General features: G+C 48.0%; 1 protein-coding gene across 1 annotated transcript; it reads right to left on the minus strand.

Annotated features, from left to right (window-relative positions):
* Window positions 1-3624: 3624 nt before the first annotated feature.
* Window positions 3625-14924, minus strand: tor2a (torsin family 2, member A). Its single transcript, XM_069183353.1, has 5 exons — window positions 14663-14924; window positions 13021-13286; window positions 10426-10601; window positions 9159-9286; window positions 3625-6855 (listed from the first exon to the last, which is right to left on the minus strand). The coding sequence occupies exons 1-5, from the start codon at window positions 14805-14807 to the stop codon at window positions 6611-6613; spliced, it is 960 nt and encodes a 319-aa protein (XP_069039454.1). The 5' UTR covers window positions 14808-14924; the 3' UTR covers window positions 3625-6610.
* Window positions 14925-16643: the final 1719 nt, after the last annotated feature.

Genomic DNA, 16643 nt, shown 5'->3' on the forward strand with positions numbered 1-16643 from the left:
GTCGGTGTTGTAACTTTTCAAAACGTGTCCTCTGTGGACGTCCTAACTGTGCGCTTCTGAGATATGTTGATCTCTCTGTCCTCCTCGCCTTCTTCTTCTGTCTCACCCTCTCCAACCCCCCACCACCCACGCCAGTCCCTCTCCGTGCGTGTTGAGCCCCCGTGTCAGTTTTGGACTGGTGCAGCGCAGTTTGAATTGCAAATCTCTTGCCTTCTGTCGGAGGGGCCGGCGCGCATTCATGTGGTAATAGAGGGTGTCAAGGGGAGATCAGTGAGCGGCCGACCCCAGAATGCTGGCCGCGTTGAACTCAATGAAAATAAAGGATTAGTACCGGGTCTCCCCCCACCCTAAAAAAAAAAACCCGAGGCCGTGTTGTCCACTCCATCTCCAACACCCCACACCCCCACCCAGAGTCACTTACGCCTCGCCAGGCAATTGTGTTTTAATTAAAGCTGTAGTTAAACTGCAACAATGACCCAGGGAGAGCACTATGATCGCCGATGGCGGTAGAGGAAAACTGCACGTCTAGGGTCGTGTCGGCCCAGGCTTCGCTTCTGGGTGTGGGTACCAGCCAACAACGCGTTTGCTAGCAGAGTCAAAGAGAAATAAACGTATTCTTACTCTTCCACTCGTGAACCATTCTGCAAAAAAAAGCAATGATCATGTGAGGGTTACGTCAAAAATACATGGAAAAAAACCTCACAGAATCCTCAGATTACGGAAGATACTTTTTTGGGCGGGTTAAAGGAAAGGTGTATCCGCCATTCACGGCGCATCAGCATCTCAATCAGTTATCGTCTTGAAATCGCTCCCCGGGTCGTCCTGTGTGAGCGCACATTTCTTTTTTTTCTGTTTTAACTCCCCCAGCGCTTGCTTTGTAAACCCTGCCCACTTACAAGAGATACTGAGGAGCGAGGGTTAACTGTGGATTACAATAAAACACTGCACTCCGACGCTTTTAATAAAGAGCAACATCTTTTATTTATTTATCTTCCTCTTTTTGGACAAAAAAAGGCCACTTTATGCAATGGTGAGGTACTGTAATTGGTTGAAACCATGTTTTTCACTCGATTCTAGAAGCCCAGTGTTTTTCTATTACTAATTCAGTGATGCTTCAGTTCTAAGGTGGTGCGTGCATTGGGGGGGGGGGGCATTTCTTTACACAAAGGGTGGTGGGGGTATGCAACAAGGACCCAATCATGTTATTGAAGCAGGTACTCGGACTTCTTGTAAAGTACGGGTGGATGAGACCTTTGAATCAAGGAGCGATTAGCACTACCAACAATTCCCTAATGGGTTCCAGGGACTGAATGAAGTCTGATTGCTTGTGGCCTGTCTTATGTTTTGCGGGGAGATCATGCTGGTAGGATCAAGTTCAACTTGTGAGCCGGAAATGTCACCACCCCACGCTTCTCCAGCATCGAAGGGCAATCACGTTAATTCGGTCTCATTTGAATAACGGGGCTTCTCCATTACTGGTCCCACTACACCTTTCGAATGGGACCATTCCAAAAAATGCTTCCCCAGTTTTCAAATTTGGGCTCTTCCGTTAAATTAAAACAAAGATTTCCAAATGGGTTCACAGGTACTAATTAAGACTGATACTGCAGTACCTAGTGTTTAATTAGGGACATCTAGAATCTTCAAACAATAAGGATCTCCAAAACTACCACCCCCTACTAAGTTATATATCATTTGCATCCATTATAATAAAGATTTGTATGCCTGGTAAGTGTTGCAGAACCGGACCTCAATACCACACGGGAAATGACGCCGGCTTTCAGGAAAGAGTCAGATTGAAAAATTTTGCATTTCATCCCCTGCTTCAATACCGGACACAAGCACCTCGATATCAGTGGAGCTTGATTTAAGAGGCGACGGGTTGTTTTTTTTTTTAAATCAGCCACGCAAGGCCGGAGGAACGTGACGCTTTAAAAGTCTAGACCGAAGCGGTTAACCGGTTAATCTAACTCTCGGGAGGAGGTTTCAAGACAAAGATGACCACCAGCCTGAGGCACCGCCACCTCTGAAGCACGCACAAGCTGAGCAGCGAGAGCCGGCGTGTCCACGAAAAGAATATCTTCTCCAAGATGCAAAAGCCGAGCTCACTGCGCGCGTCAACGACGCGTGATGGAGGCAGCGGAAGAGCCCAAGTGTGCGTCTCCGAGATGAGCTCCCTGACACGGACACTGCGGAGAGGAGGGGGGACCGGAGACCAGATTGAAATGTGAAAAAGGCTCACTGGGGGGGGGGGTCTGTGTGGGTGGGTGGGTGGGTGGGGGTGTGTGTGTACCTCTGTTCTACAAGCCTGCCTGGATTTAGACAACAGTATTAAAGCACCAAGACATGTCACTCAGTCAATTCGCATTTGCTAAGCTCGCCAATAAATGAAACCCTGTCCAATTACTCTATGGGATGAATTCCTCACAGGATATGGCCTGACTGTTATTAAAGCAACTGCCCCAAAAAGCAAAACAAAACCCAACACTTGCTTGCGGGAAGCTAAAGGCCACTTTTTTTCCTCAATGTTCGGCAGTGGAAGGTCGTATTTGGCACATCGAACCCTTTTCATGATTACACCCCCACATGTTGACTCTGGGGAAAATAAGGGGTGCAATTTCGAGACACTCGACTTCGTAACATCACAAAGCAGGCAAATGCCACTGGTCCCCGAGTCCTTCCCGTTGGGATATACAGCCAAGCCTACTTCCAGAAGTTTGAAGTCCCTATCTTAAAGGCCCTTCATTTTTTTTTCCAGGAGTTCAGGAAGAAAAAAAACATACAAACCTTCTTTATAAGCAGAATGCGGTGAATTAAAAAAAAAAGAAAGCTACCAATTTCCCCCCTTAAGATCCAAGCTGGAAACAAAGACATCACCCTGGATAACAGTATCCGCAGATTAGTGGGGTACAGGATACGCTGGGGTTACACTGAGGGGATGGAGTGAGAGGGGGATACAGGAGATTGGTGTGAGTTTTGTGCTTTGTAGCTGCCCTAAAATGTAATAAATACTTGTTTACTAAATTCTCATATGGGCTGGTTTGTTTTAATATTACTACTGCTACAGCTTCTTCTGAGTGTATTTCATTCCTCCTGGAATCTGTCACCTAGATTCCCATCTTTTTGGGGTCCCTTTTATCTACCTTAACCTCTCACCTGCCCTCACATTCATATTTCTGCTCCTCCTTTCCCCCAGATAGGTTCCACAGATGGTCATTTCGTGTTGTCTCCCTGTACTTTCCGCTGTGATAACTTGGATTTGCTCTTGTGCTGTAGGAACAGTGCCCTGACAGCAGTATGTTGAACAGCGGTCAAGGTTCTGTGCTCACAGCTCAACACTTGAGGGTTCCAATGGTGAATTTTGGCACTGCTGCTGTCCTCTTGAGCAAGATACTTCACTCAGATTCCACCAGGCAAACACCCAGCAGTAAAGTCTGCTAAAAAAAAAGTCAACTTTGGACAAACCTGCCTACCAAATAAATTAGTAAATCATTCACTACAAATAAGTTTTAAACTAGCTGTTTGGGAACACTACCATTAACAACCTGTCCCACCAGCACTGTTTTACTACACATGATCTCCGAAGCAGAATAACATTACAAAAATAATTGTACAGACTGGACATTTCAGATTTATGAAATGCGCTGTTTTATTTCACGATGCACTGTACACCACTGATGGCCAATGGGATATGGCACACAAAGGCATTTGGACCCAATATGAGGAGGAATGAATACTGGTTGTCCAAATAAAACAAATAGCATAGGAATACAAGAATGGGCTTGACTTCCAAAAAAGAAACATCCTTCATACGGGTTACTAGAGCAAAAACGCAATTGGAAACTGGGATTTTCATTTTTTCGGGGGGGGGTTACCTGTTTTATTTGCTGCAGTGATCAAGTATGATTGTTCGCTGCGGTTTTTCAGATTCCTTTATCTAAAAGAAGAAGGTGCGTGGGACACATTGTGTTGGGTTAGGGTTAGGACAAAAGTGTTGGGACAACATTGTTCAGGGACTAAAGATACCCACTTTGCCTCCTCACCTTCAGCCAGGACAACCTTTCCTGCTGGAACGCTTTGGCGTAGGAGGAGAAAATCAAATAAACCTTATCAGCCTAAAAAAAACCCCGACAAGAACGGACACATGAGGTCACTGGGCCAATTAATTAATCAACTACGAGAGGGGAAAAAAAACCCTGCTATATTGCAGCTTTTTATTCTCACACGCGTGTGCTCTGCTATAATAAACAGCAGGAAGGCACAGGACGATACAGTTAAACCACGAGCTACAAGGGAGTCTTGTACGCTGGCATGCAGCTGGCCCGCACATCTGGCTGGGCACACACCCCGCCCCCCCCCTCCCCGTGCCCACTCACTCCCTCCAGACAGCTTCTCCTGCCGCGCACGCCCACTGGCACACCGAGCACGCTCAGACGCCCGCGAGGGGGTGGGATCTGCAACAGCCGATGGGAACAATTTAGCCCCTTCTACATTCCCAGGCCTCAGTGTCTGGGAAGACTACAGTGCACGCTCTCCTAAAAAAAAAAAAAAATCACAGAAGCGCTCATACACGCAACACACACATTAAGACATACAGTACTATACAGTATTACATGGATGTACATGGGCAGTAGCTCTGATGATCAATTGTATAACAATTGTACAGCAAGAGGCAGCTCATGTGGCTCAGAGAAATCTGAAATGAAAATAAGCAAGTGAGCTATTTGTTTAAATAAAAAAAAAACACTCTGTAGCGTTTCAATACTTGATTTTAGTCAGATGTGTTTCACTTTGGGCTCAGGGCCACAAAATATAAGCCCTAGCACACTGCAGGTTTGTCATCAGACCCAACCCCTCTGGATCTGGCAACTGAGTTCAGAGATTGCGTACCGTATTTGTGGCCTGAGTTTTCGTTTCCCAAAACGGTTCCAGTTTTTTTTAAAACAGAAAACACCACGAGATCCGATTTTTTTCCATTTAACAAAATGGGAGACGGGCTGAAGACGCGATCCGACCACACAGTGGGAGGCCACATCGCGAACCTTGTCCTGTTTTGCAGGCACAAAAACCCCCTCGGAAATGAAGGGGTCGGAAAACCCGAAGGCCGATGAAAATCAGAGGGGCGAGCTCATCCACTCTGGGCCTGGTGTATCTTCACTGCCTGTGCCAGGAGCAATGTCGCAGACCTACTGAATCTAGGCTCAAGCCCAGCTGTGGCATCCTAGTTTAAAGCACAGAAACGAAACCGATGGGATCCCACGTGAGGCTTTTAAAATCCATTCCAATTTAAAATAAATAAAATCCCTTTTTGCAAAAGGAAAGGAAATATTAAAAAGGCATGCAGTCCAGAGAACTCAATTTCCATCAGCACTGCTTCAGTCTTTCCTTCTGGCTGTTGGGCCCACTTATTTGACAATGGTGCCATCTGCTGACCGGAGCAAGAGAATGCAATTCTCAAAAACGGAGGTGTTGGGTTCTGCTGGTGTTTCCACACATGACATCAATCGAACTACACCCCCCAAATCTGAAAACGAACCTCGAGTAAGCCTAGCCTTTTCACAGTGCGTGGGCTGGAAACTTCCTCCTTCCTCCTTCCTCCCAAGACCCACAGACACACTGATGCTCCAGCGTCAGGACCGGACAACACTCCCTTCTCTTCTGTGCTGTTGGGTCTCCCCGTTCGATATTTTGCGTAGCAGCATGTAAGAAAGGCCGAGCGCGTGTCCCGGGTCTGCGTTTCTCCAAGTTCTGTCTACCAGAGACCAGCTTCCTAAGGCCCTCGTGATCTGAGGACTGCTTAAGCCAAATAGCGGTCAGCGTTATCGGCATCAAGTAAGAGCAGGGGCTGGTGCTGTAGATGCAGCAGGAGACTGCAGTCAACCCCCTTTTGGGGCAGTCCACTGCACTCGTTGGACGGGTCTTAGTGTAACCAGGGGAACCTCTGAACACAGGGCAGCCTGATCACATAGCCAAAGCAGCCACTGCCCTCTCCCTTCGGTAACACCTTCTTGAGGTCAAAGGGGACTCCTACACTTTGCCCCTGAATTACGGTTCATACACAAACAGGATTCAGAACAGCTACCGCTCGTCAGACCGAACACTAAACTGTCCCCCCCCATCCCCGTTGGTAACGGCAGGAGTATAGTTAAGCCGAGAAGGACCTGTACTCAAGAGCCTTTGAGTATTGAGGGCTTCAGCACAGATCCCTCTGGAACAGGAGCAAGACATCTGCCAGCAGGGTACGGCTTCACTGGTTGTGATTAACCCTCAACGAGCAGTGCACCAGAACCCGAACTACGGCCTACAGCCTTGGTGGGTGAACAAATGAATAACCGTGCTCCTGGTTTGGGATTCTAAGATTCCCTTGGGCTCTTTAGATCACCCGAATACACAACAGTTGTCACTCTTTGAAAGTCCTTCGGGTGGCAGGAGCCCCATCTCTTTGCAAGCCTGCAGAACGTGCAGGAGAGCCCCCGAAAGAGCCGCAGCTTGCCCGCAACACCAGCCAGAGCCGGGCATGGTCTCACACGTCTGCCCAGAGGTCCAGGATAACAAGGGGCAGTCGCTGAAGGCAGCTCGTCTCCCCAACCCCCACCCCCCCCCCCCGCCCTCAGAGGAAGAGGTTGATCTTGGGCGGCACGGTCTTGCAGCCGGTCTGGGAGAAGATCGGCTCGGCCGCCGGGAAGTAGGGCACGGCCCCCGAGACGGCCCGGATCACGTCCCGCCGGTGGCACATCCCGCGCTGGCACAGCTCCCGCCGGGCGCAGCGCTCCACGTGCAGCCGGCTCAGGGGCAGGAAGGGCACGAAGCGGGTGATCAGCTTCTCGGGGATGATTTTAGAATGGTAGAAGCCACCTAGAAGAGAGAAGGAAGACTTCTCAGCCTGCTGACCTCCTCGGATTTCACTCCACTGCAAAGGCAACAATATTTACACTTATTCACATACTTGGCAGCCAGCAGCGATATATTATTATTTTGAACTCCTTACACTTATATGGTGCTTTTCTGGACACGCCACTTAAAGCGCGTTACAAGTAATGGGGAATCCCACTACCACCACCAATGTGCAGCCCCACCTGGATGATGCACCAGTCCGCTCCCCACACACCAGCTCTCGGTGTGCAGCTCTAGCAGCGATGTCACCCTGCAGCCCATCACTGGCAGCCCCACTGGAGCTCAGCAGGTGTGAGCCTGCTCAGTACCTGGACGGGAGGCCTCTTGGGAAAAACCGAGGTTGCTGCTGGAAGAGGTGTTAGTGGGGCCAGCAGGGGGCGCTCACCCTGCGGTCTGTGTTTGTCCTAAAGCCACAGTATAGTGATGGGGACACTATACTGTGAAAATGGCATTATCCTTCGGATGAGATGTAAAATCGAGGTCCTGACTCTATTTGGTCATTAAAAATACTCTTGACAAGAGTAGGGGTGTTACCCTGGTGTCCTGGCCAGATTTTCCCCCTGGCCTTTACCAATGATGACTTCCTAATACTCCCCATCTCTGAACTGGCTTCATCACTCTGTTCTCCTCCCCACTGAGAGCTGGTGTGTGGGGAGCCTATTGGTGCAATTTGACTGCTGTCGCACCATCCACTGGTGGTGGTGGAGGGGAGTCCCCACAGTGCTTTGAGGAGTGTCCAGAAAAGCAATATACGAGTGTAAGGAATTATTATGACCCCAAACGACAAGCGGGCACAATTATTCAATTCTGTACTCAATCCATGCACTACATCCAACTAAGTTATCTGAACCCATTTAGTTAGATAAACGTATTAAGCACATATTCACTTTGAGAAGTATTTTAGTCCTTGCTGCCAAGCGCTCGGAGTCCAGGGACAATTTTGAGGAAAGATCGCCACCTAGTGGACTATCCCCAGTAGTGCAGCCAGCTGACATCCTCCAGGGGTCAATCTGCACACCACTTCTCCAATGTAAATATTGACAAATTACTTAACTGTTTTCTGATGTTTTTTTTCCCTTTAAATATTTATTATATTCACTGGTGCACCAACAATAGCTGGAAGCAGGAGGCAGGAGTGATATTCCCCAGTTGAATGAGGATGTTAGGATTTAGCATTAAGATTTTAGGGCAGTAAGATGATTTAAACCCAGAATGGAATTTAGCCAGGATACTTAGGTTAAAACATTTGCTCCATAATTAGTCCGACGCTTGGGTTAAGGGCTCATCCGAATGATGGTTGGTCTTATTGCAACACAGTTCTCAGATGCCCTACTGGTTTGGAAATTCTGACTGAGAGGTCAGAGCGCCCTCATCTGGTTTTTGATCTGAACAAATCCGGCAACAAAAGTGACAAAGTTGCCAGTTAGCCAGCTGGTTCCAAAACAGTAGGGAAAGTTACTGTTTCGGACGATGAAGACCCATATCAGCAACGGCATTCTCTGCACACTCTGAAGAAAGCTATCGGCTACTTTAAAACAATATTCAATAACTCTGAATAAACCATACACACCGTATAGGGCAGGCTGCATGAACATGCATGAACTGCATTTACAAAGAAAGGACAGAAGAAGGAGGTTTTAAAGTTGCACATATGGTGTTACTGCATTAACCTTAAGACTGAAGCATTTCGTAATCAATTAAATCCTGTGCAAAACCTACCTCTACCTCATGATGATTTCTTATTAATTGCACATCTCCAGTCATTGTTTACACGTCTGCATTGTTCACATCCAAACTGTTTACTTGTACATTGTCTACTGTCTCTTTGTATATTGTCTTGATGCACTGTCTGCACTTTGTGTTTTTACACTTGTTCTACCAATCGAGAGACTTTCTGTAAGTAAGAATTCCATTGTACCAGTACATATGGCAACAAAGTTCAAGTTCAAAGCCTTGTTTTCTAAACTCATAATTGCATTTATTCACTAAAGGCTAGTCGTCGGCCTAAAAGATGCTGTCTTTCGCTGTTTAATAATGTACACTGGCATCAGGAGGGTTCCTGTATAACGTATGGGATCAGGATTGGGCTGTGTGACTCGTGTGATGTTTGTTATACCTCCTCCAAAACATATTTCCCCAGCATGCGATAACTGCACTGGCGGCTCTGCTGGACGTTAAGAACTGAGCTCGGGAGTCTCCTTGCAGGCGCGATCGAGCCCCTCGCAGGGGTCAGACTAGGCCGGTCAAAGCAGAAGCGGCCTTACTGTTCTTGTTTTGGAAGACGGCCTGGGCGATGGAGGCCTCCAGGTCCTCCAGGCGGATTTCCTCGCGCTCCTGCCCCGAAAGCCTCGTCTCTAGGGCACGCTGGTTAATGAGCTCCTCACCGGCGGTGCTGAGAGAGGGAGAGAGAGAGAGTGTACACACACACACACACACACACACACACACACACACACACACACACACACACACACACACGCCGGGTCACAACAGCTCCCACCACACTCCCAGCTTTTCTCACAGAGCCGGAGTCTGACAGCTGTTTGTCACCAGGCGGGACAAACAGGATTCTGGGTCATGGTTTCCCTTTTACCAAAAAAGAGCAGCACAGGGAATTTTTCCAAGAACATGGGTCCCCTCTTTAGTAAAAATAATAATTCCTTACACTTACAGAGCGCTTTTCTGGACACTCCACTCAAAGCAATTTACAGGTCATGGGGAATCCCACTACCCCCACCAATGTGTAGCATCCACCTCCATTCCCATAATGGGAAAGCATACTAAGCAATTGTATTACACTCCATAAACACACAATTGGATTCGTTTTCTAAACAGCTTAAAAGGCAAATCGCCAGTGTGCAGCCCCACCTGGATGATGCGATGGCAGCCAGAGTGCACCAGTCTGCTCCCCACACACCAGCTCTCAGTGGGGAGGAGAGCAGAGTGATGGAGCCAGTTGGGGATTATTAGGAGGCCATGACTGGTAAAGGCCAATGGGAACTTTGGCCAGGACAGTGGGGTAACACCCCTACTCTTTAAAAAAAAAAACACCCTGGGATTTTTAATGACCACAGAGAGTCAGGACCTCTGTCTCAGAAGGACGGCGCCTTTTTAGAGTATAGTGTCACTATACTGGGTCATTAGGACCCACACAGGCCACAGGTTGAGCGCCCCCTGCTGGCCCCACTAACACCTCTCCCAGCAGCAACCTTAGCTTTCCCAGGAGGACTCCCATCCAGGTACTGGCCAGGCCCACACCTGCTGAGCTCCAGTGGGGCTGCCAGGTGAGAGCTGCAGGGCGATCAGGCTGTGGGCTCAGACTGTAACATGCATTACGGAAATCCACATAACAGGATACATAGGGAGAAAATAATATTAAATCCCTCTTTTCTACTTGAACCATCACGAGGGATTACACGCCGCCTCTTGCAAAACCAGTAATGAATCAAACGGCTACAAACCAGGAGTCTTGTTTACCATTCCTAGGGGAGCCCGTGGTAAGACAGGCCGGGGTCAGAGCCGGTAGGGTACCTGATGAAGATGTAGATGGCCTTGCGGTAGTTGGTCTGGAAGACGACGTGAGATGGTCCCAAGAATGGAGCCAGGACGTCGATCAGGCCTGGTGGCATCTCCTCCATCTCGTCGAAGATGAATATGGAGCGGGCGCAGGCGGTGAGGTTCCCTTCCACCCACCTCTTGAGCTCAGTCTAAGGCAGGGGAGGGGGACAGAAACCAGTAAGACCATCAGTGGTACAGGGATGAGCTGGGTGGGGGGTGGGTTGCTGTCTGTCAGCATCAGCTCTTCATCCTTGCCGCCTATTCAGCAAGAGTCAACTAGGCACTTTCCTTCAGTTCTTCTCCCCTAATACTCTGCAGGAATGGAAACGCAGATCTAAATGCATTTCAGTGCATTACAGGACCAAGAAGCAACACCCAGAGATGTACAGATTGTAACATATTCTATGGAAATCCACATAATAGGATCCCATTAGGATTCCATATTTCAAAATCTGTATATAAAGCATATAAAACACCAATATAATAATTATAAGTAATAATTGCTTACACTTCTGGACACTCCACTCAAAGCACTTTACAGGTAAGGGGGAATCCCACTACCACCACCAGTGTGCAGCCCCACCTGGATGACACGCCAGTCCGCTCCCCACACACCAGCTCCCAGTGGGGAGGAGAACAGAGTGATGGAGCCAGTTCAGAGATGGGGATTATTAGGAGGCCATGATTGGTAAAGGCCAGGGGGGAAATTTGGCCAGGACACCTCTTCTGTTTTCGAGAAATGCCCTGGGATTTTTAATGACCTCGGTTTTACGTCTCATCTGAAGGACGGCGCCTTTCTACAATACAGTGTCCCCGTCGCTATACTGGGGCATTAGGACCCACATGGACCGCAAGGTGAGCGCCCCCTGCTGGCCCTACTAACACCTCTACCAGCAGCAACCTTAGTTTTTCCCAGAAGGTCTCCCATCCAGGTACTGACCAGGCTCACACCTGCTGAGCTCCAGTGGAGCTCCCAGTGGTGAGCTGCAGGGTGATATGGCTGCTGGCCAATATCTCTGATTAGGATTTAGTCAGGATGTACAGTCCCAGTCCTGTTCCTGTGTGTCAACCAGCCCAGCCTCATGCAGGTTCCTCAGCAGCATTCGAACTGATTTCCTGTCCCAGTCGCTGGCTGCTCCCCCAGACATCCTTATTTGAGATCTCCGCTTGCCTCTACCCGGTCAGGTCTGAACACCTGCCTGATCTGCAGTCAATGTTTCACACAGCTTGCTCTTGCAGATCTACCAGAAAGGCTCACAAGCTCATTGTGAAGAAAGTTCTGTCAGGATTTAAAGGAAGACTTTAAAACGCTTGTGTACGCATCGTTAGGCTCCACTGGGAAACAATTAAGACCAGTGAGAAGCCCAGTTATTGCAGAGAATCATGCTCACACAACCTCCTCCCCGACACCCCCTGTGGCTGAGCCAGATACTTGGGCACAGCAGGATCTCACAAAAGCATCTGATGCCTCCTTAAGACCCACCTGTTCACACTGGGCCTGCAAACCAGCCAGGCCCCAGAGCAAACTGGAATCTCTGCCTGCGTGATATCTTAGTTTCCACAGCCAGGAATATCTTAACCATCTAAAATTCCCTACCTACAACTTTCATCGCTGCAGAATAATGGTCAGAGGCCCAGTCTCACGTGAGAAGGGAGGGATGGGGTATACTTTGGCAGACCTGCACTTTTTTTTTCCCCACCCCGAAAGTTGGAGAGCTAAAGGGAATATCCAAAAAGTCTACACCTCTCAGCGGCCATCTGCTGCTCTTATTACGCTGAGTTGTAAACTTTCGGTTATACTGCTCTTCTGCTGTGCAAGCTCTGCAGGGACCGGAGCAGTTTCTGGCGAAGTTTCATCATCTTTCCATCTTGCAAAAGCCTGCGATTACATTGGCCCAGATATCTGTGATCTGAGCCGAGCTGGTTATTAGCTAACCGTGAGTGGGAGTTCCCCAAGTGGGTGAAGACAGAAGACGCAGACAGGGCTCTTTCGTGCTTTTCGGCGAAACACTGTCTCCTGCATCTCGCTGGGCACCTGCAAGCCGGCAGTGAGGTCAGCGCGAGACCCACCGCTCCTCCAGTTGGAGCTGACTCTCCCGTAAGACACCATGGCGCTTGCCATGCGTCAATGGGATGAACAGCCAATCAGAATAGGTGGGCGTGTCAGAGGGGCATGTCTGCGGGCCCTTAATCCTTCTATGGCCAAAAAGCAGTAGTAGCAGAAAAGCAGAGTCTTGCATGCGTACAGACTCCTATGCCTGCGTACCATAAAAACGCTTGCCGATTACATTTTTTTTTTAAGTACCTTATGATACACTCCTAAAATGGGGGATTTTGCAATGCAGGCTGCTTCATTCATTCACACTCCACCATTCCGACATTGCACATTACTCTATGTCAGACCCACTAACCCTGGTGCAGGAATGTTCAATGCCTACTACCAGCCAGGACACTCCAGCTAAACCCCCCCCCCCCAACACTGTTCAGTCTGGATCCTGGCAGAACACAGCAGCTTTTAAGGTCCTATACAAGGGGACGCCACCCGTTACAGGTGAGGTAATACAGTACCTTGTAGTGCTGCACTCGCTCTGCGGATGGGAAGTGAAAGGTGGGGATGAACTGGTGGATGTAGGGGCTGCCCATGGTGGTGCCATACAGGTGTTTGCCCAGCATGGAGCTGACCATCGTCTTGCCTGTGCCCGAGGAGCCATGGAAGGACAGCACCAGAGGCCGGTCGGGCCTGTCCTTGGCCAGGAAGTCGGCCACGGCCTCCGAAACCACCTCCTGCGCCAAGTGCTGCCCGTACAGATTGCGGTAGAGGTCCCATTCCAGTCCTGGGCCGGCGCGGGGGAGGGAAAAAAGAACCGACTGATTTGGACTGAAGAGCCTTCCATTCGGCCCAGAAACCTCACATGACCGGCAGGAGTGTGGTGCCAGCACCGCACCCAGCCGTTTCTCGGCAGACCTCGGCTTTAATAACGGAGAGGGGCGGATTGTTCCAGACACCCACAACCCTTTGTGTACAGAAGTGCCTCCCTGTTCCCAGTTTTAAATTTCGTTTCGGGACAACGCCTAAGGAATTCGTTTGGCAACTCCCGCTCAAGGCCTAGAACTCAGGTGAGACCAGCATCGGCAAAAGAAGCTAACTATTTAACGACCAATGGCTGGAGTCAGTTTCAGGCACGTCAGTTGCCTGTGAGGCTACGTTAGTGGTCTTGCAATTGGGAATCAGGTATTAAACTATCTGCAAACAGCTGTTGCTGATAGAGTTGGGGCCCCGAAAGTACCGTAAAACATAAACCTCAATTCTGAGAAACATACACAGAGAGCCTTTAAAAGTTTTATTCCTCCAAAAATTTGAGGACTTTAAAGGAGCAGCCTGAAGTCTACTTGTTGATTTGATAAAGGGTTAACAGAATTTTATTGCACAAGGCAACCCAAGGGTTTTCTGCATAGCAACAGTTATTATTTATGCGCACAATTAAAGACCTACTGCACACTCTTTTACATTTGTACTTAAATGTCGCTTTAAAACACAAAGCAGCACCGGTTTTGATTCTAGTTAGCGGGGAGAGCTGCCAGAAAAGGACACAGTAACTCCTTCCCTCCCAATAACAACTTTTGCAAAACATTATATTCCTTTCCAGGCAGATGTTAAGTCGGCTTTACACGAACCGAACTGACCACAAGTCAATACCGTAATCTGTAGAGTTTAAACTACAGTGAACTCCCCAGGGTGGTGATTAGCAACAGCCTTCATTTAGCCCAAACCCAGACAGTCAAACTTCTGGGTCACCTCTTTCTAAAGCCGGGGAACACTTGTAACTTATCGATGCGTTGAGCGGTTTGCTCAAATGCTCGATCTCTTTCAGTTAAACTGCTCCGAGCCTCAGAAACGTGTAATTTAACGGTAAACTATAAAGCCTTCGGAGTTAAGAGCTCTCCGGAAAGTGCTGGAGCTTGCTGCTTTGCAGTGTCACATCTTAGAGTACAATTGTTCTTCGAGCATATTGCACATTCACAACTGAAACAACAGCTAGCTAATTCTTTCTTCACATTGTCACAAGAACTGACAATGCGGAGGAAGGATTTGCTAGCTGTTGGGAAGCCGGTAGAAAATTCGTCAGTGCAGAAACAATACCAAGTTATTTGACTCACTGAGTTCCTGGTACGAAGCAGTACGGAATAACTGTCGTCGTGCTGACCTTACCTTGTATGTCTGGTTGAAAATCGCAGTCACAGCTGTTGTATATTTTGCAGTAAATATTGTTTAGCTGATAAGCGGCAGGGAAAGAAATAGGCGAGAGGGAAAGCAAAACGACAAACACGGCTGTCATTCTCTCCAGCAGCTCCATGACTAAAGCGCCAGCACCTTCCTGTAGTTAAACAAACACCCACAAGAGGCGCAGAACATTGTAGTCTCTTTAAGGTCACAAACGCGCTCACTCAAAGCGCACGGTTCTCGTTCATGAACTACAAATCCCAGAGTGCATCTGGGAGACGCTAGTGGAGCTGTGCGAGACTGGTCGACGTATAGACCCGTCATGTTTCATACGTCATAGTGGGCTTTTTTTATTCCCTGGGATTTGCGGGCAATTACATTTGTCATTGCATATCATAAATACACTTGGGGAAATAAAAGATGTGAGATGTTTTGAAATACTACAGTTGCCTCCAAAAACTATTATTGGCACGTGGAAATGTCATTGTTTTTTTTTAAAAAAAGCTGGAACAAATTTTATTTTTCCCATGACGCAATTTTTTTGTAACCAGCAATGGCTCTCAATCCCCTTAACTGTTGGAATTGAACACAAATCAGCACACGTCCACAACCTTTCCTGTAATGGGGTTAAGTGGGGGGGGGGTGGAGAGGTGGCTCAGGATCTGTGCCTGTGGCTGGAAGGTTGCTGGTTCAAATCCCGCAGCCGGCAGAGGAATCCTACTTTGTTGGGCCCCTGAGCAAGGCCCTTCACCCCAGCTGCTCCAGGGGTGCTGTACAATGGCTGACCCTGCGCTCTGACCCCCAACTTCTCTCCCTGTCTGTGTGTCTCATGGAGAGCAAGCTGGAGTCTGTGAAAATACAAATTCCTAATGCAAGAAATGCATTAGTATTGTATATGGCCAATAAAGTGTTCTTATTAAATTATTGTGGAGTACATTGTCCTTTTCTCTTTTGCAAGGCAGACAGGATTAAGCTGAACTCATAGAGCCCATCGTTGTAACAACCCCCGAGGCTGGTCTCTAAGAAAATGAATTTACTGGTGTGTTTCGCCAGGTATCAATTGCGTGTGCTCATTAATTGTCGGGTCACAGAACAGGCCCACAATTAAGGCTCTGTCAGCTGACCAGAGAATGAAATATTATGTAACACAAGAACAATATTTTCAAATCGCATAGGCAGGCTGTCTGGAGACTGCTGTGGAGATTGGGGAATCTGTGCTGTTATCCTTTAGTGCCAGGGCCATTCTCTGAACACACTGTAAAAAAATCATCGATTTAAATTTGTGCTCTCCCCAGCTGATCCCGGCGAGACTGGATTCCCAGGACTCAGATAAACAGCTGTCCTTTCCAAAACTTGGGGGTCTGTTTACTTAAGTCATCTGATATTCTGAAGAGGGCGTTAAGCAACACATGAGACGTGTTTGCTCAGCCTATCAATTGGAGGCTGTTGGCACAGCAGGGCGGCCGTCAGTGGAACCCAAACCAAAAAAAGTGAAAGTAGAGTTGTCTGAGATTCCAGCCAGAGAGCCTCCAGACCTTTAATCCAACCACATCATCATACTAGCGGTTGGAAGCAAAACCTCCCATATGGACAAAGGTTACTTGGCAGACTGAAAGGTTATTATAAGACAACCGAGAGCACAAGATTGGTGTACAGGTGGAGGTCAGGTAACAGCTATTATCTGTATGATGTCATTTATTTCTGTATCCAGCGTGTTGCTCAAACCTAGATAAGGCCATTTGCCCTGTTTCTGCTTTGGGGAATATGCAATTTAAATAGATTTATTTAAAGGATAAATGTATATGCTAGTTTCTTTTTGTTGGTTCCAATATTAATACGCCTGAACATATAATCGTATAAACATATAACCTGAACTCGTATAATCCTGTTTCACAGCCTTTACATTGATTGTGTATGAATATTAATTTGGTGGAATAATTTATGAAAAGAAACCATAACCAAAACACAA

The sequence above is a fragment of the Lepisosteus oculatus genome, chromosome 24 (assembly GCF_040954835.1).
Source record: "Lepisosteus oculatus isolate fLepOcu1 chromosome 24, fLepOcu1.hap2, whole genome shotgun sequence".
Lineage (NCBI taxonomy): Eukaryota > Metazoa > Chordata > Actinopteri > Semionotiformes > Lepisosteidae > Lepisosteus > Lepisosteus oculatus.